The sequence below is a fragment of the Pogona vitticeps genome, chromosome 1, assembly GCF_051106095.1.
Source record: "Pogona vitticeps strain Pit_001003342236 chromosome 1, PviZW2.1, whole genome shotgun sequence".
Classification (NCBI taxonomy): Eukaryota; Metazoa; Chordata; class Lepidosauria; order Squamata; family Agamidae; genus Pogona; species Pogona vitticeps.
Window position 1 is genome coordinate 268,140,638 of NC_135783.1, and position 20,590 is coordinate 268,161,227.

General features: G+C 43.2%; 1 protein-coding gene across 23 annotated transcripts in view; it reads right to left on the reverse strand.

The window, feature by feature from the left end:
• PPFIBP2 (PPFIB scaffold protein 2) overlaps positions 1-20,590 on the reverse strand; it is a 143,292-nt gene that overhangs the window by 55,954 nt on the left and 66,748 nt on the right. For 16 of the 23 annotated variants that reach the window (XM_072985799.2, XM_078383981.1, XM_078383978.1 and 13 more), the window contains 2 exons: positions 7,809-7,901; positions 2,471-2,584 (listed from right to left, as the gene is read on the reverse strand). In XM_072985799.2, coding sequence (XP_072841900.2) covers positions 2,471-2,584; positions 7,809-7,901 — 207 coding nt within the window. Of the gene's footprint in view, positions 1-2,470; positions 2,585-2,705; positions 2,768-7,808; positions 7,902-10,008; positions 10,456-20,590 lie in introns of those variants that run through there. The other 7 variants (XM_078383992.1, XM_078383995.1, XM_078383996.1 and 4 more) reach the window with 2 other exon arrangements.

Below are 20,590 nucleotides of genomic sequence, written 5' to 3' on the forward strand. Positions count from 1 at the left end.
AAGGAGAACCCAAATGCCATAATTGGGTAGAACACCACAGGCAGCAATCAATCTGTAAGATGCAGCCAAGCCAGGAAAAGGTGCACTAGCCCCAGAGGAGCCCATTCCTCCTCAGAGGAGTCTCCATTGACCTCCTTCTCAGAGGTTAGGCCACATTTTCTACATATTCTGGGCTCCACCTTCTCCTGTCCTCATTGTTATACCCACAACAGGAAGCTCTGCTTGGCACTCCTTTCCATCAGAAAAAACTGATTATGCCACTGAGACTAATTGTCAAATTATGTAAATAAATGTTATAACCTGTTAGTGATAAGTGAACTGTCCTGGAAGCAAGGTGTTGCCTTTAATGGCAGTAACCTCCCCATTCCTTGAAGTGAGTTGTTGGGTAGGCAATTGTGTAAGATGAATACATATTGATGAATATTTACCCCTTTTATTCATCCCTTTGTTGGGCCTACAGATCAAGCTAGGCAGCCGGAACAGCCATTCTGACAGCTTAGTTTGCTCTCCCTGCCCCACAGTCTACCCCACCCCCTTCCCACTGCTCTATTGTTCTGCCGCCTCTCCTCCTCTGCACATTTCTCTCTGCCGGGATGGAAGCTAGGCTGCCAGAATGGAAACTGCCATTCCGGCAGGCTAGCCTGCTTTCTCTGCTTTTGCATGTGCCAATCAGCTGATCGGCATGCACAGAGTCAGAGAGAGCAGGCTAGCCTGCCAGAATGGTTCCTATCAGCTCTCTGCCTCTGTGTGTGCCAGTCAGCTGTTTGGTGCATGCAGAGGCAGAGAGAGCTGGCTACCTGTAGGAACGACAGCTTCCATTCTGGCGGCAGCAGCAGCAGTGGCAGGGCAAGGTAGGAAGGTGAAGAGGAGCAGTGAAAACGGGGTGGGCGCAGGCAGGGGGGACTCAGCTTTATTTATTTATATTTTTAGACAGCCACGGGCTGTCTAAACACCCCCCCCCCGACAAACTGATGAACTGATTCATGGTTCGTTGTAAAACCCAGGGGAAATTCATGGTTCACAGTTCGTCAACCCTGGTGAACCACAAACCACAACAAACCACAATTTTGCTGGTTTGTCCCCATCTCTATCCTCTAGCCGGGACTCCCAACCAAGGAAATGCTATAAAATATGTCGGGTTGAATGTACTGGATGAAATTTGTGGCTAAAACTTGAAAGTTTGCTTGACTTCCAGGTGTGAGAGAAAAAAAATAAAGAACGGGAAGGTCTTGTGTGTGTACCACCATCTCCAATATGCTTCAGGCCTTACACCATTTCAGGCTGTAAGTCCAGAACAGGACTTCAATCTTACAAACTAACCTGCCATTGTCTGCTGCTTTAAAAAGTCAATGTTGTGGTGGAACTATTATCAAACGGTACTTCTGCGTGCAAACATTTATTCATTGGTACAATTGTTTCCCCAAATGCTTGATTGAAATATATACCACCAATTCCTAAAACTAACTGCTTTGTAAAGTCATTCACGTTAAACCTCAAGATAAGTCTGAAACCAAACTATGTGGAAAGAATTTCTGAGCTGCTAACTTTATTGAATTGAGTGCTATAGGGGAAAAAAGGAGGAGGAGGAGGAGACCTACTGGTCCAACAGGTTTCCAAGCCACATGCAGTCCTTTTGTTGCTTTCTCTTTGTCTGATTACAATGAACAATACACACAGCAGTATTGTTTTACACCCCCGCTGGTTATAGAATTATATGAAGAAATTGTGTAAAAGAAGAACAACTAAAATGATCAAGGGAACTTCTCTTGTGAGGAAAGGATACAATGTGGGGGCCAGTTCAGCTTTGAAAAACACAAGGAAGGCAAGGCAGTTCTCCACATGAGAGGACAACTGTGCAACAGGAGGAAATGGTTTACAGATATACATGGTGTGGACAGAGATTTTCTCTCTCACACACACACACAATGTTAGAACCTAGTCTCCATCCACTGAAGCTGAATGATGGGAGACTTGGGATAAATGGAAGCATTTCTCCACACAGAACATAATTAAACTATAGAAATCTCTGTCAAAAGACCTAGAGATGTTTGCCAACATGGATAAATTGAAGAGGAATCAGGTAAGTTCATGAATGTTGCTGCCATTAATGGCTACTAGTAAGGACAGCTATATATCACCTCCAGAGTTCAAATCTCTGTATCATTTGCTAAAGAATATGTGAAATGAGTCATGCAGTAGCAGCTGATGGGCTTCCCCTATGGAACTGAGTGATTACTGTGTGAATGGATTGCTGGACTAAAAAGGCTTCGGTCTGATCTGCCGAGGTTCTTCTTATGTTCCTATGTGCTGCCATACCCCCCCCCCCACGAATAAATGTGGCTGATAAAATCAATTTATATGGAAGACTGAGTCATATTCAATCCACCTGGCTCAAGAGACAACAGAATCAGGCATGCACATGGCACTTGTCTTTTCATGAGAATATTTCATAAAAATCCCACTCTCCTACCTGCTGAAGCATCTCTTCAGTAGCATTAAGCTTTAGCTGGTGTCCCTCAAGACAAACTTCCAGGTCTCGGATTTTTTCTCCTTGGGCCTCCACCTGGTCTGTGAGGACGCTCACCTGGAATGAAGGACCAAAATCAGCAGCAGCATAAAGACAATTATTTTATGCCTACAAGCAAGAAAATGTATCAGTTGCAGCAATAGAAAAAAGATAGCTACACTGACATAAGCACACTTACTTGTGTCTTCCTCTTCCTTCAGGTGGTAGTATAGGACAGTCTCATCATATTCTCAAAACAACCTGGTAAAGTAGATTAGGTTGAAAAGGAGCAATCAACTGGCTCAAGGTTATTCGCTCAGCTTTACGTTCAAAGGGATATTTGAAACCACATTCTGTCTTCCATTCCACAGTGCTTTTAAACTTCCACTTCTCCTGATATTATCTATATTCACCTGGTTCAAGCAACCTTTTAAATAAATAACTATTCTCAAAAGGACAATTTGTTTCTTATCTTTAAAAGCCACTACATTATAATTTGAAAATAATCATTAGGATTTCTTGATTTAAAAAAAAACTCGTGCAAACAAACATAATGGGAGGATAAAAACCCTATTCAAAAAATTTCACAGAAGAGTAAATGTTCATATTTACAGTATATAATTCTTCAAAGAGAAAAAAAGACCTATTTTAAGTGAGCTTTTGAGCATTCAGAGCCCTTTCAGCTTCTGCCAAAGCTTCTCTCCTTAGACAGGAGAGAACAGGAAGAAAAAGTTATTTAGGAAGCCAACCAATTACCTTTCTTCTTACAACATCATGAGAACAGTTTACCTATCAAATAAAGCTTTTGTGCAGCAGTTAAATAACATAATAAACAAAAGACATGTTTTAGCATTGGCAGTGCTCTGCCTTTCACAGGTTCAAAGCATTACAAGCTTAAACATGAATGGATGATTTAAGCAGTGAAACTATATATGAAAGAATCAGAAATAACTCTTTGGGAGACCTAAGATTGGTGGAAACCACCACTTTAAAAAAAAGTCATACCATGCAGTAAATATTAACTAAATTCTATGAGAAAGCAGGAAAAGTTATCACTAAAACAGTTTTTAAAAGTAACAGCGCACCTTTGTACACCTTCTGGAAATTAAGACAGTTCTATGGGATTGCCTGTTATCCAGATCAACTCTATATTTCTTTTACTCCATTAAATGTGAATCTTGGAATAAAACTGATCAACATGTTTCATGATTTTTCTGACTCTATCTCCTTCCTTCCTCATTTCCAAGTGTTTTCCTATTAACAAAAATTGGGAAAGAAATACTGCAGGTATGCGTCAGAGCCACACCTTATGTTCTTTGGTAAAAGTACATAATTGTAAGCCTTCTCTAGGTAATCTAGATTCATGGGGAAGGCTCCTGGATATGAAGTACAGCAAGCTGAATCATATCTAAAACCAGAATTTTAAATACCTGCTCCTCTAGTTACCTGATGTGTGCAGTCTTTAGTGACTGATAAAGATTTTTAAAACTGAAATTCACTGAGTGTCTTTCTTTTGGATCATTCACATATTTACAAGCAGAATAATCCTATTTGTGAGATGGTTCTCAAAAGCTCTAAAAATTCTACCCAAAGACTAATTACAAAAACACATGATTTTCACAAGCCTGCACAGAAGTTCCTCTGGCACTTTGCAAAGTACACTGTAATATAGTGTTCTATTAATGGATAGCAACAGGGTCATAGCATTTCATCCTAATTTCAAGTCTCATTATGAAGAATTCGTAATTCTGAGACACATCAGGAAAATGGTTTTCATTTTTTCCTCCTTCATCTCAGTCCTGTTTCCTTTTGTGCAAGATATTTAGATTATAAACTTGATAGCAAGGGCCACCTATTGTCTAGAATCCTTATGGCGTAGGTGTAAATTACACTGGTAAATGCCTGAGTTAAGGAGATGTTTGGCTGTGTTCTTTGTCATGTACCAGTCTCACAGTTTGGAACACTGTGAGGAAAACAAGTGCCAAATAACTAGTGGCCTTTTGCAGCTGTGATTCACACCACTGCACATACACTGTGGATTCATTCCAGAGACCAGCATGAACCTCAGTTTGGAAGTCCATGCTGGTTCATACACGTGGCACTACAAGTGTGACATGTTCCTTTCTCCTGCCATCCCGGCCAATGACTGGGGTGGCAGCATGCTCTCCTCCTCCTCTTCTCTGGCTGTTCGACCTGTCCCTGGCAGAGGCACAGGTTTGCCTGTCCTGCCTCCTTGTCTGAGTGGGAGGCTGGTCCTGTGCTCCTGCTGGAGACTGGTCAAATTAACAGAAGAGGAGGAGGAGAAGAATGTGTGCCGACTGGTGAGTGGGGAATTTAGCTGTGGAGGTGTGGGAAGGGACCATGTATGAGCCAACACAAACCTCTGAACCAAGGTTGGTGCCCATCTCTAATACTGTCCATTTTGTTCTTTGTAAAATGTACTGGGAACCTTGGGAACACCAAGGTAAAAAAGTCAGCCCTCGACTTACGAACTTAATCCATTCCAGAAGGAAGCTTGTAAGTCGAAAATTTTGTAACTCGAATCAGCATTTCCCCTAGGAGTACACTGAAAACCAATTAATCCGTTCCTGCTGTTTTTGGTTCTTAGGTTGACTGGCGGTTTGTAAGTCGAAGCATTAGTTCCCATAGGAACTAATGCAAAGCTGTTTAATCCGTTCCTACCACTAGGAGCAGAATTTTTTCTTTTCTTTTTTAGCCTAAGATGGTGAAGATTAAAAAAAAAAGGCAGGAAACCACGGAGGGAATGAACGAATACTGTTTAAAAAGAACACTTTTTAAACCAAGCACCTTTTACACCAAAACAGACACCTTTTCAACCAAGCACTTTTAAAATCAAAACAAGCAGCTTTTAAAGCAACCAAGCACTTTTTTACCCAAGCAGGTTTTAACTCAAACTGAGCTCCCTTTTACCCAAGCACCATTTAACCCAAACAAAGCACCTTTTAAACTAAATTTTACATTTAAAAATGACAATACCAGGCAGTCCCAGGTCTCTCTTCCCACTCTCTTGGACGAGCGAGGAAGCAGACAAGCAGCCTCTTCGCTAACTGAAAGTTCAAATTTCCTGCTTTCCCTGCCTTCCCCGCACTTTTTCCCCGCTCGTAACTCAAATCCAAGTTTGCAAGTCAAGTCCGTATTTTCCTATCAGAGCGGTTCGCAAATCAAAACGTTCGTAACTAGGGCTGTTTGTAAGTTGAGGGTTGACTGTATAAGAACAGCCACAATAAATTATCACGACATTAAATGGCATCAGCAGCCTATGTAGTACAATTCAATTTTTAAAAATCATAGTGGGGTTATTGTGTAAGTAGAAGGAGGCTGAAGAGAAACTTTTTGGTCCACAGAACAGCATTTAAGTTTACAGCCTCGGAGCAATTTGGCTTTGTTGCGATTTGATTTACAGCCTGCATTACATTTGAAATTGCAGTCAGTGCTCACATAGGAACTGAGGACTGATTCGGAAGTTCACCATTTATATTAGAAGTGATGCGATTTACATTCCAGCCCACAGCAACCTTCTTTCCTTCTTCTGGTCCCACTTCTGCCAATCTAATGGGGAACTAATTGATGGGGGCAAAAATATGGGAAATAATCCCCCTGTCGCCAGTGATAAGATGACACAGTGAGGAAAACAAGTTAATATCATATAAATTTTATTTTAAAAATAATTCAGAGGATAATTGGGGGAAAGGAACGGATGTGGAGTCATGTTCTCTCAGTTTTGAATATTAAGTCCCAACTGCCTATGTCATCGAAACACCACTTACAGACATGCCTTCCATTTTTACAAGAATGCATCACAAACCTAATTTTCTCATTGGGTAGCTTGTGCAGATGGTTAGGAATTGTGGGCAGTATTATCTAAGGAGACAACCCTGTGACCTATTAGGTAGGTGGTGGCCTTAAGAGGGAGAATAGAGAAGCCCCCTCCACTATTTTATCTTCTTTTAAAAAATATTTCCTAACTGACACAATGCAATTCTGATACCATGCTAGGTGATCACATTGCCCTTTCAATATGCCACTCACTTTAATTAACAACAACAACAAAAAGGAAAGCCGCTGCAGCTGGCTGAATGATGGCTGTGAGAAAAGGTGGGGAAGGAGGCTACTTGACTCTGTCCCACAAGGCAGTGCAGCCTCAGAGGGGCCCCAGATGAGGAAAAGGGCAGGAAAAAAGGAGGGGTTGTCTTCCTTCCATCTCCCCAACCTTCCCCCAACATCTCTCCCTTTTGTTGCTGCTGCTGCGTTACTCAAGAGTCAACCAGGTACACTTATATGTGACTAAACTGGCAATCCAAAAACCTGTGTGGACTTTTCTCACCAGAGATCTCCAGTGTGGATGCAGGTGAGAATTAAAATATATCTCACTGAAGATAAGAACCTTTTAAGTGTGAACCTCACTGCATCAAATTCCCCTCTCTGGGCTTATATCCATGAAGTCAAAAGAAGCTATGGATCAGGGAAGTTAATAAAACACAACAGTCACAGCCAAGAGTTTTACGTTTCTAGGGTCTGTATGAATGTATCTCAATGGGCATTTCTTCAAAGTCAACTTCACAGCCAAAATTTGGGGGTGTTTCCCCTTCTTTGTTATTAGTTTTGAAAATGCCATGCACGTCAGCAATGAACTATAACAAGGAATTCATAAATGAACACCTTGTGAAGTGCAGAAATGTGACTGACATGAGAACAGCCACAGACAGTTGCAACCATGTTACTGTTGTTTATATGTAAACTATAAACAAGGCCAGTGTGATGTTGTTCTTTAATGTGAAAACAATACAAATGAGTCATTTGCACCTTGTCAATAATGACTCAAAGAGCGCTCACCCTTTCCTTTTCTTGGAAAAAGGAAATTCACAGTCTACTTGTGCCAAATAGTAGAATCCACAGTCTACTTGTGCCAAATATTTAACATGCAGAGAAACTACCATTTGAGGCTTTCTTTTATTTCTCTGTCAGTATCAATAAACTAAGTTAAAATATCTAAATAATTTAACAAGGATTCTTTAAACAGAAAACTACCTTTCAAAACACACAAAGCAAAACAGAACTAAACTGGTAGTGAATCGATGCTGCTTTCCAAATGTAAGGTATAGGATCTTGCATTTTAAATGACATTTCAAAATGTGATAAATTGATTCCATCGCCACGTAGGTCAGATCTGAAATTATTTCACATTTCATAGGCATTTTAAAAAACAACATTCAAGGCTTTTGTCTTGTAAAAGAGACTAGCCTGAATTCAGAGCTGTCCAAAGATGCTGTAAATTACGTACCTGCAATATGAGAGACTCTTTATCTCCTTCTAATCTTGCCAAACGTTCTTGATAGGTTTCATTACTGGCAGAAGTATGGTGATTTACCTGAGACTAAAAAGAATAATATGCTAAGAACACAATGAACTGATCAAGTAATAACATTGTTTGAACTTACCAAGAACTTTGATTATACTCATAGCTTTGATTATAAACATACCGTGAATTCATCGCACAACTTACAACTTGACGGCAAAGTCTGATAAACCACAAACTTTTCCCTAATTATCAAAATAGATCTTGATTTAAAAAGTATGTCTCTTAAAATTAAAGCATGATACAAACCTAAAATTACTGCTGTATGTAGCCTAGAAAGAAAACAAATAAAAAAAGCCCCTAACCATACAAAATGGATTTTAGCCGTAAGGTCAACTCAGTGCCGTTCATACTATGTTAAGTACAAAACAGTAAATTTTCCATGTGCCATATTTTACCATGTCTTGGAAATTGCAACGAAGAAGTAACTTTTCCAAATTACAAAATATTTATCTTTCTACTGAAATTCTATTAAATAAAAATACTCAAATAAGATTCAAAATTCTATGAGTCATCTACTACTTGTTACCATCACCTTCAAAGTATAAAATACATACAACATTATGTAACAGGCATAATTTTATAGTTCAGGGATACTTGTCAGATGCATGCCTTCAAGCTCTGTCTTCTCCCATTCATATTTTCCCTTTTTTATACACTATTCTCTCAGCTGTCCTCTTTCCTCCAAATCCATGATGTCCATTTCATCTTTATACCCAACCCTGTGAGGACAGTTAGACTGAGAAGAACTAACTGACCAAGGCTGTCCAGTAAACTCCGTGCCTTAACTGGGATTTGGGCTAGGTTTATAATCTGAACTAGAAACAACCTATGAATTATTAAACTCCTTGCATGTGAACATCATACAGCATTAATATGGACCCAAAGTGCCAGACAAGCATGTATGAATCCTTACCTATAAGTAAGGGGTGCAACCACACTGGCCCTTTTAGTGTGCACTAGTGTGATCTAAATAGGGTTGTGTGAGGTCAGGAGGCATGTTGACCTTAAGTGACTCTCTGGCCCTTTCCACTGTCAGCTGAACACTTCTTCTGCTCCTCTGAAGAGGGGAAGGGGAAATGAAATTATCATTTTTGCCTGTGCTAGATTATCACTGGTGCACTTAATCACTTAGATTAATTTTAAAAGAGATTCTTTGGCTTGTATCTAGTTCTGATTGAGAAACCACCCCCAGCTATGGTTTCGATTAGCACTTAATGCAAGGGCAAAGAAAAAAAATAATCTAAGTGATCCAACATAACAGCTATAGTCTAGCAAAATAAAAATAAACTTAATTTCACTTTCTCTGCCTATCCACAGAGGAGCAGGGGAAATGTTCAAATTGCCAATATTCTGAAGTAGCTCAGTTATTAAGCCACTTTACAATACTGGAAATTGAGATTAGAAGGAGCCCTGGAAGATTTGACAGCTTAAGGCTCTGTTCTTAGTAATCACGTGCACTGGGAATGAAGTATATTAGACCATACTAATCCACACCCCAGAAAAGTAGCAGTCTCTGACATGGAGCTCAAAAAGGTGCAGGTGGGGATGGTCTGGCAGCAAATTGGTCCATTCTAGTGATTACATCATAGGGTTGCCAGAAAAAGGGAGCAAATTAATCCACCCTTGCAATGCACTAAACAGCGGGACAAATGCTCATCTGAACAAGCCCTAAATTACTCAGAAATCAATCCCCCTTCTTACTCAGAAGTAGTATTTATGGTATGTTTGTTCTGTAAACATCTGTCCTGCATTCAAGTGCCAGTCTGACTGATGGTTAAGTTGACACACAGAAAATGTATAATGAGATGATAAAACGCCTTCTGTCTAGGAGTAAGGCACCTTAAGTAACTAGAAGAGCAGGTGTATTCTCCCTGACGCAGTATGTCTTTCTTAAGACCGCCTATACAGATACAGATAAGAGTCTGTAGTAAGCTTTAAATAGATGCGGGTACTGCAATGCCTTCTGCTCTTACTCATGCATCTAAAATATTCCAGACGGAAACTACATTAGCCAACAACTACACCATACAAAGTAATCCAAGGAGAAAACATCAGCTTTGCGAAAACATCAGCTACTACACGCTTTGACAAGAAGAGAAAAATGCAATCCAGACAAGCTCACCTACTAAGCAAACATCTGTTCTGTTTCCATCAGCTTCTTTCAAGATATCTTTATGGCAAACATAATGACAATATAAAAGACAATATAGCCCCAGGGTTTATCTGTGTGGATGAAACTGGAAGCAAGTACTCCCACAGCTTTGCTTCACGAACTTCCTGTGGTCAACAAGTACTACAGAATAAATAGAAAACTCATGCAATGTCTGGCATTGGCACTTTTGGATTTGGAAGATTCTGGCAACTGTTTACCCGGCCCTGTTTGAAGAATGCTACTTTCTATGTGTCGACATTTTCCTCAAGCCCACAGCCATTCAAAATAACACAACAGCTTTCCCCATGTGGTATGGCTCCGGTTGCAAAGATGGGGGCTGCCGATGAGGAGAGAGCTGCAAAGGCTGCTCCAGGCCCAATGCTTAAAACCTGGGAGCAACCGCCCGCCAGCAAAACACTGCAGGAAACAAATGGAAGAGAGCAAGTCAGATGAAATGAAGACAAGCATCAAAGGCCTCAGGCATTACTTGGAGCTGTGCTTGCATGTACCTCTATGTCCAAGAGAAAGTGCACATGCCTTGTTGTGTAAGGCAAATACAAGGTATCCGGTGATCTGAACAAAGAGTTTCACAGACTGCTTTTTGCCTGGCAGGCTCCTCTTTCTCCCTAAGCAAATCTAAGGCACAAGAAAACCCTCCCAAAGGCCTCTGAAGTCTTGCTAAATAAGAACATACTGTACTTCCCTGTGGCTTACAGCAGAGTTCTGTGCATAGACTGACTGAAGATATAAACAACCTTCCTCCTCCATCTTTTCATTGCCACACTGGTATCCCTTCCTTGCTTCAGAACTGTTGACAATGTTTCTCCTCTATTTCTATTCTGTCCTCACAACCATCCTACAGTGTGAAAGAGTGACTGGCCCAGCGTAACCCAGGGAGCTTCATGACTGAATGTGGGCATTTGAAACCAAGCTCCCTTAGTCCTAGTACAACACTGACCACTAGATCACATTGATTTAACATACCAAAGTTTAGTACTCACTTTCTCAAACAGCACCACTTGCACAGAGTGTGTAGGGTTACTAACAAAATACAGTGGTGCCTCACTTTAAGATTGCCCCGCATTACGACAAAATCGCATTACAACTATCGTTTTGCAATCGCAAAACGATGGTCTGAATGGGTGTTGTTGTTTTTTTTGCTTTGTGATGATCGGTTCCCTGCTCCGGGAACCGATTCTTTGCAAAACGACGATTTTAGAACAGCTGATCGGCGGTATCAAAATGGCCACCGGGTAAACAAAATGGCTCCCTGCTATTTTCTGGGATGGATTCCTCGCTGCACAGGCACCAAAAATGGCCGCCCTATGGAGGATCTTCGCTGGATGGTGAGTTTCCAGCCCACTGGAACGCACTGAAGGGGTTTCAATGCGTTTCAATGGGCTTTTTATTTTCACATTATAACGTATTTGTTCTACAGCGATTTTGCTGGAACGAATTAACGTCGTAATGCGAGGCACCACTATACAACTCTGTGTGCAAAGAATTTACCCTAAATTTAAACAGTGCCTAAAATCTAGTAGAAAGTTGTTGTACTAAAGCTGGGCCATTGAATCAGTGGAACATATGGAGGAGGTGATTCATCAAACCCCAACTAATTCAATGGGGCTATTCTAGTTGCAACTTAATACTGGATTTCACTTGGGCCTTGAACGTGGGGCAAGAATGTAGGCAAAATTGGGGATGGCTGCAGATAGCTGACAGGAGGACTATCATGGCAAACAACTGCAAATCCCACATACATAGGCCTTGTTGATCCTAAGGGACATGGTTGTAAGCCAAAATTCACATTGAGATTAGAAATAAAATAGAGAGGTGTCACAGCATCTCTTTGATGACTCTCAGAGCTAATGCTAGTCATAGAAATGCAACAAGAAGGATGAGTGAAGTTCTTCAGAAGAGCCAAAGGCCTTCAGGTGGCTGTAACTCTTAAGAGTTGCACATGTTCAGAACTTGTTTGTTTGTTTTAACTGTTAGTATTACTAATTGCCATCAGGTTGCATAGAGACCCACAGTGGACCTGATGGAACAGGAAGGAGGGAGGGCGTTGGAGGGGGCAGCCATTGAGGTGGTGCTGGGTAGGGGAAGGAATGGTGGTGGGGGTAGAACATGCCCGCGTAGGAGAAGAGAGGTTAGATATCTTACATCTATCCCCTCTTCTAGTCCTACCTCCAACCAAATGGTATCAGGTGACCATATCAGCAAACCCTCGAGCCACACAGTGCTGCTGATGAACGCCAGGTCAGTACAAAACAAAACTGCCCTCATCCATGATGTAATTCTGGATGAGGGGGCTGACCTGGCGTGCATTACTGAGACCTGGGTGGGAGAGGAAGGTGGTGTCCCCCTCTCCCAGCTGTGTCCTCCTGGGTACTCAGTCCAGCACCAGTGTCGCTCAGAGGGTCGGGGAGGGGGAGTTGCTATAGTCTATAGGAGTTCTATCTCCTTGACCAGGCTTCCTATCCCTTTGAGAGGAGGTCTTGAGGGCCTGTATTGTGTGTTGGGCTCACGAGACAGATTAGGGATTCTGTTGGTGTACCGCCCACCCTGCTGCGTACCAACAGTCTCCCTACCTGAGCTGACGGAGGCAGTCTCAGACCTGGTGTTGAGGACTCCCAGGCTGCTGGTGCTGGGGGACCTCAACATCCATGCTGAGGCTGCCTTGACTGGGGCGGCTCAGGACTTCATGGCCGCCATGACAACCATGGGGCTGTCTCAATGTGTCATCGGCCCGACACATGAGAAGGGCCACACCTTGGACCTGGTTTTCACAACGGGACTGGAAGGTGGTGGTTTGGATGTGGAGGGGCTGGTTGTGACCCCATTGTCATGGTCAGACCACTTCCTGGTCAAATTTAGTCTATTAGCTTCTTCTTCCCTCTGCAAGGGTGGGGGATCGATTAAGATGATCCGCCCCTGGAGACTAATGGATCCAGATGGTTTCCTGAATGCTCTGGGGGAGTATCCGTCTGATATGGTTGGCGCTCCTGTCGAAGCTCAGGTCACCCTATGGAATAGGGAGATGACCCGGGCGGTTGACACGATTGCGCCTAAGCGCCCTCTCCCTGCTCGCCGAGCCCAGACAGCTCCCTGGTATACTTCTGAACTGCGGGCGATGAAGCAAGAGGGGAGACGGCTAGAGCGCAGGTGGAGGAAGTCCCGCTGGGAATCCGATCGAACACGACTTAGAGCCCATTATCGGGCCTATTTCATGGCAATACGGCTGGCGAAACGGCAATATTTCTCCAGCCGTATTGCTTCCTCAGAATGTCGTCCAGCAGAGCTGTTTCGGGTGGTCCGGGATCTTCTTCAACCGGGAAACCCGGTGGAGGTCCCGGACTGCTCATCAGCTCGCTGTGATGAGTTTGCTATTCATTTTGAGGAAAAAATCGCTCAGATTCGCAGTGGGCTGGACTCCACTATTACTGCAAAATCGGAAGATGTGTCCAGTGTGCCGTGCTTAGGTCAAACTTTAATGGATGAGTTTCAATTGTTGAGACCCGAGGATGTGGACAGGGTGCTTGGATCTGTCCGTTCTACCACCACGCCGCTCGACCCTTGCCCATCTTGGCTAATTGGAAGATCTGCCAGGGGGGTTCGCACTTGGGTCCAGGAGGCCGTGAACGCCTCTCTGAGAGAGGGAGTGGTCCCTACCACCTTGAAAGAGGCGGTAATTCGACCACTCCTTAAAAAGCCTAACCTGGATCCAAGGCTGGTGATTAACTACCGACCAGTGGCGAACCTCCCTTATTTGGGCAAGGTGTTGGAGCGGGTTGTGGCCGGGCAACTCCAGGCGCTGCTGGATGAAACGGATTTTCTGGATCCATTTCAATCGGGTTTCAGGCTGGGTTTTAGTACAGAGACAGCCTTGGTCGCCCTGTATGATGACCTTTGCCGGGAGAGAGACAGGGGGAGTGTGACCCTGTTGATACTCCTGGACCTCTCAGCGGCTTTCGACACCATCGACCATGGTGTCCTTCTGGATAGGCTGGCTGGGTTGGGAGTTGGGGGCACTGTTTTACGGTGGTTCCGCTCCTTCCTAGCTGACCGTATCCAGAGGGTGGTGCTGGGGGACAGTTGCTCTGCCCCATGGCAGTTATGTCATGGGGTTCCTCAGGGCTCGATACTGTCCCCCATGCTGTTTAACATCTACATGAAACCACTGGGAGAGGTCATCAGGAGGTTTGGGCTGAGGAGTCAGCAATATGCTGACGACACTCAGCTCTACCTCTCGTTTTCCACCAATCCAGGTGAGGCGGTTTCTGTGCTGAACTCGTGTCTGGACCTGATAATGGACTGGATGAGGGTTAATAAATTGAAACTCAATCCAGACAAGACGGAAGTGCTGTTAGTGGGTGCTTCGCCGGACAGGTTGGAGGGCCACTTCCCTGTCCTGAATGGGGTTACACTCCCCCTAAGGGACAGGGTCCGCAGCTTGGGGGTGCTCCTGGACCCCAGTCTAACACTGGAAGCCCAGGTGGACTCGGTGGCCAGGGGCGCCTTCCTCCAGCTGCGGAAACTATACCAGCTACGGCCCTACCTGGACGAGCGGAGTCTCATGACAGTTACACATGCACTGGTAACATCTCGTATTGATTATTGCAATGCGCTCTACGTGGAGCTGCCTTTGAAGACGGTCCGGCGACTGCAACTGGTCCAGAATCGAGCTGCGCGGCTGGTGAGTGGTGGGGCCGCCAGAGAGCACATCAAGCCGATTCTGTATAATTTACACTGGTTACCAGTTGCTGTCCGGGCCCAATTCAAAGTGCTTGTTTTGACATATAAAGCCCTAAACGGCTTGGGCCCTGGATACTTGAAGGACCGCCTCCTTCCATATGAGCCTACCAGGCTGTTAAGATCTAGCCAGGGGGCCCTTTTGAAAGAGCCATCCCTCAAGGAGGTAAGAGGGATGGCTTGTAGACAAAGGGCCTTCTCGGCAGCTGCCCCCAGACTATGGAACGCCCTCCCAACTGAAATTCGCCTGGCGCCGACACTGATGATATTTCGACGCCAGGTCAAAACCTTCCTGTTCCAGAAGGCTTTTAATTGAAATAACATTAACTGTGGGTCTTAATGATGGCAATTTTAATTGTATTTTTAATTGTATTTTAATTGTATTTTAACTGTATTTTAATCATTTTATTTTATTGCATTGAATTTTAATTGTTGTGAGCCGCCCAGGGACCTTTGGGTAGAGTGGGCGCCATATAAATTAAATAAATAAATAAATAAATAAATAAATAAATAAATAAATAAATAAATAAATAAATAAATTGGTTGCACATGTTCAGAGCTAAATTAGGAATTGATGCAGAGAGATTAGGGAGGCAGAGATTAAAGTGATGGAGAGTTTTAATGGTGTAGAGTATTAACTAGCATTTTTCTTGGTTTAGAAAGATATCAAGTTGCCTACCCAAAACTGTCTCTCTTGAGGTAGTCATCTGTGAATTCACACATACGGGTGTTTTTTAATCTGTGTGAAACCTTGTTGAAACATTCTAGATCTTAAAGAAAGAACCATTAGGTTTCTTAAAGAAAGAACCCTGCCCCTGCACACACCCTCATACCTAGCAGTTATCCCCTCCACCCACACTCCATTGCTATACAGGAAGCACAAGAGTAGCATGGTGAATTAAGGGGAGAATGGGTGGATTGTGTGCATTCATAGATGACTATTTGAAGAACCACAGTTACAGGAAAGTAACCTGTTCTTCTTCTTTGTGGTCTCTGAATCACACATATGGGTGACTGGCAAGCTGGTGAGATGCCCCACTAACATTGATGACATTACTGCTCTTCGAAATGTAGCATTGCAGTTTGCCCTAACATCCAACCTGTAGTGTTTGACAAATGGCAAAAGTTGAGACCATGTTGCTGCTTTACAAATGTCCCCTAGCTAGATTCCCTTCAGGAAAGCCGCAGAGGCAGCAACACTCCTCACAAAATGCCCCTTCAAGGACACAGGGCTTGGTCTCTTTGCTAACTGGTAAGAGGGTGAGATTGTACTCACAAGCTGCTTTGACAAGTGCAGGGCACGATTTGTTCACCCCTTTTAGAGCCTTGATAGGTAACAAACATCTTATTAGCTTTAAAGAAGTGTCTTGTTCTGGAGGTATAAAAAGCCAGGGCTCTGCAAACATCCAATGTGTGAAGTGCTTTTCCCAGCTCTGTGATAAGGGATGGAAAGAAAGCTGGAAGCACATTTTCAGACTTTCACTTATTTTAAAAAAAGAACATATCAGGGAAGATTATAACCTTATCCTTGCTGAATTGAAGAAAAGGAGGGTCATGCCGAAGGGTGCCCAATTCACTTGAGTGAACTGGCTGAGTGCCAGCAACAGTGACCACTGTGGAGGCAGAGATCACATATCAGGGAAGGCATTCTATAGTCCCCAGAGAAATCTCTTGAAAGGGTTCCCCCCCCAAAGTAATAGGATGCTTCAGGGTTCCCCCCCCCCCCAAAGTAATAGGATGTTTCAGAGTCCAGGAGATTGCTTTGCTACAATAGCAGACAGATAGACCTTTATGGAAGATAGGGACAAGCCATTCTCCTTTAGGTGCAGGGAAAATACTTGGTGGAACATGTTTTCTGGTTGCTGATGGAAAGGCTCTTGGTATGGAGGTATCTCTGTGACACTAGGTTGGTGTATTAAGCTGGGCAGTTGGTTCTTCAATATTTTTTTTGAGAGATGGTGTGCACTGGGGACACCAAAACTGAGTGTGATTTCTTAGCAGGTGGTAATCTCGAACCCAAGTGCTGCTGCTATTGTTTCACTGGCAAATTCTCAGCCAAATGGTTGTTGTGGGTTTTTTGGGCTCTTTGGCCGTGTTCTGAAGGTTTTTCTTCCTAACATTTCACCAGTCTCTGTGTCCGGCATCTTCAGAGGACAGCACTCTGTGCTCTGGTGTAGTTGGCTTGTGAGTGGAGTATTTATGGCTGTGAGATGGCCTTTTGTCCTATTCTGGAGATGGGTGATTAGTGTGTCTTGTTGTGGGTGTATTGTTGTGATAAGGAGCAGAGATTATCTGTCACTGTGATTGATGGGTGTCATTAGCTGGTCTTTTGTTTGTAGTGATCCCCGTCCTTGTGGCTGGGTAGAGTTCATTGACCTTTTGCACGCTATATTTTTGAGAGCTGGGAGCCAAGTTTTGTTGAGTTTCAAACTTTCCTCTTTTTTTGTTGAAGTTCTGCTGGTGCTTGTGGATTTCAATGGCTTCCCTGTGCAATCTGACGTAGTGATTGCTGGTGTTGTCCAGTATTTCGGTATTTTGAAATAGAATTTCATGTCCAGCTTGTTTTAGGGCATGTTCAGCTACTGCAGATTTTTCTGGTTGTTTTAGTCTGCAGTCTCAGCCAGATCTTTATGCCTCTGGATTTGGGAGGCTTCCTCCTTGGAGGCAGATGCCTTCAAGGAGGAAGGTTGGGAGAGAGATCTGGTTGCCACTGGCTGCTGTTGGGGCTTTGTTGGAAGTGGAGGTTGCTTTTTGGTTCTTCTTCTGTTTTGGCTTTGGATTTTTTGGTGGAACTAGCATTGGGCTTGAGCGATTTCTCTTATCTCATGCCAATGACTGGGAACCTGATGTCTCTCAAAGAGACTTAATTTGGTACCAATGAGGCTCTTATGCTTGATGGAATGTCCTCAGTATGAACAGGTGGTTGTTGAGTGGTCTTTGGTTCTTCTGCCCTCTGGTCTTCATAAGTTTTGTTGGAGAGGGAATCTACTTGGAATGCCTCCATCATTCTGTGTCTAGATGTTGTCTAACGGATTGTCAGGGTGGATGATGGTTGCTGGGACAGGGTGCCAACCACCTGTACTACTTCATTTCCCAGAGAGAAAACATAAGATGGGATTGTCAGATCTTTATCACAACCTTCACACTATTTTGACAAAACGGACTATTCCGCATCTTGTTCCCCTCACCAAGGCAATATAAACAGTTCAAATGTCCATCAGTGAGACTAATTTTGATGCCACATTCAACACACTTTCTGAACAGGCCTGCCGGGACCACAAAAGCAGGAAGGTCTCAAACACAATGAAGATAAATAGGCTTTAGTTAATGTTCTGAGAAGTTCCCTCATTGGCAGCTAAAGGGAAATGAGGGGTAACTGCTCAGCACAGGGGCGTGTGTGGGACACCCACCCATTCTAACAACTCTTTATTTCAGCCCCAGTCATCCACCAGTGTGTCAAAAACTCAGGAATGTCCAGCAGCATCTTGGGGAGCCCCAAGTTCTTTACTCCTGTTAGAAAAGAAAGGGATGGAGATGAACAGGCAAATCTTCACAACATTGTCCAACAGGAGTCAAGAACCTGGGGCTCCCCAAGATGCAGCTAGACATTCCTGATCTTTGGATATACGGGTAGGAGATTGCTGGAGTGGGAACTCAACATTACCTTAGAGGGGGCACACATTATCCACTCACATTGTATTGCAACATAACTGGTAAAAGGCTGAATATGAAAGTGGGGGACAGGAATCTTTCTCAGGCTTCAACAAGATCCTTGGTCCTGCATAGCTTTACATAAACAACTATTTCACTGGTATGTAATGTCTTCAGAAACGTTCTTTTCTGCATTTAAGCAACCACAATCTAGGTAATATTGCCCAATACTGTATGCAACACAGACATTTGGAAGAAATTTACTCAGTGAGATGCATTTTCCCTAGGCTATTAACTGCAGCTAAATCACAAGAAGGAGAGATTGCTTTGTTTGTTTATGGGCAGGCACTGAATGCTGTCTGGAATAGTGAATACAATCCACATGACAATAAAAGCAACTGCTTGTGCAGAAAAGTGTAAGATACTTGAGACATGCTTAGTGTACTCTAATATTCTTCTAATGAGAACTGGCAGATAGAAACAGAGCCAAGCTAACAGAATGCGGTTATCCAGCTATTTGTTCAGTAGCTCATCCTCACAGATAATTTTTAAAGCTCTGGATATGGTTAATAATATGTACTCATATTTGGAAAAATCCAAAAGACAAGAGTACCTGCTTGTACTTTCCATTTGACTTTTCACATCAAATACTGAGTGGCATGCCAGCAATTGTCTATATTGCCTACATACAGACAAACATGCATGCATACATACGCAAAGTATAGTAGATGTGACATTGTGTATGACACTGAAGGTTCCAGTATTGAGTCTGTCTTGTCTCTCCAAATAAAGCAAAAGCAAAGTGTGCTGCTTATATACTGCCCCATAGCGCTTCAAGCACTCTCTGGGCAGTTTACAAGTTAATTATGCTAGCTACACTTTGCCCCCCTCCCCCCGAGCAGGATACTCATTTTACCGATCTCGGAAGGATAGAAGGCTGAATCAACCTTGAGCTGGCTATTTGGGATTGAACCCCAGGTCTTGAGCACAGTTTTGACTGCAGTACAGCAGTTTAACCACTGTGCCACAAGGCTGGGATCTAATAGTTTCTTAGAATTGCAAAGCTGGAAGGCACCCTATGGATCATTGAGTTCAACCCCCAACCTCTCATAAATGAGTGAGCCTTCCAGCTGGGAGTGATACTAGAGTTCTCCATGTAATATGGACAGAGAAGGAAGTGAGCAAGGGGCCTTCAGCAGTATTCTGGTGGGTCAAATTGTGATGCAAGACTAGCTTATTTCATCAGTGGCTTCCTTCTCTCCATATCTGAAGAACTACTGGGTTCTTCTGCTCTAAAGTGCTTCAACCAAATGAAGCCAAGTAGATGGCAGCTACAGAGAGGGCATTCTCACTGGCGACAATTCAGTTATGAAACAGCCTCCCCAGAATTCCACATGGTAATATCTTTAGTCTTTTCACTGTCTGCTAAAGTAGTCTGCCAGAGTAGACACATTCTAGATGGGCGGTATATACATCTAATAAATAAATAAAATAAATAGTCATTCACAATGGAAGGGGGAGGGATTTGGCCTCCTTGGACACCTGGCACATTTTAAAGGGAACAAACACTGGAACCTGAGAAGAACTCCTAAAAGGGATATGGCCAAAAAAAGGTGAAGAATGGCTTTGCCAAAGAATATCTTATTCAGTAAGGCTTTTAGAACATTGTGCATATGGCAGAAAAAAGAAGTCTCTGCCCAATAATTTCACCACAGTACATTATAATCTTATCTTGCTTTTCTGAAATTGTGGCTTGTCCAGTTGGAAAGGAGATGCAAAACAAACGAAGTGGACATAACTGAAAACAAATTAAGGAAGGTGCCCTTAAAAGACAATTTTTACCACATGCCAATCCCTTTAGTGAGGGAAACATATAACCAAACCCTCCTCTGCCTGTACCCATGGCATACTTGATAAAGGACGGGTGGGTGGAGAGTATTATTTCAGCCATGTGGGTTTTATTAAAGGAGAGAGGGTGCTGTTTGTTTTAGCACAGCTACTTGCCTGTCACTCCACTGGGCCACCACGTGGGCGTACAAGGCTTCATTTGAAATAGCCTCTTTGAGTCTGTGAATGTTATAGGGGCAGGCTGTTTGATTACAGATGTGTGTTTGAATGTGTCCTATGGAATTCTTCATGGCACTTCCAA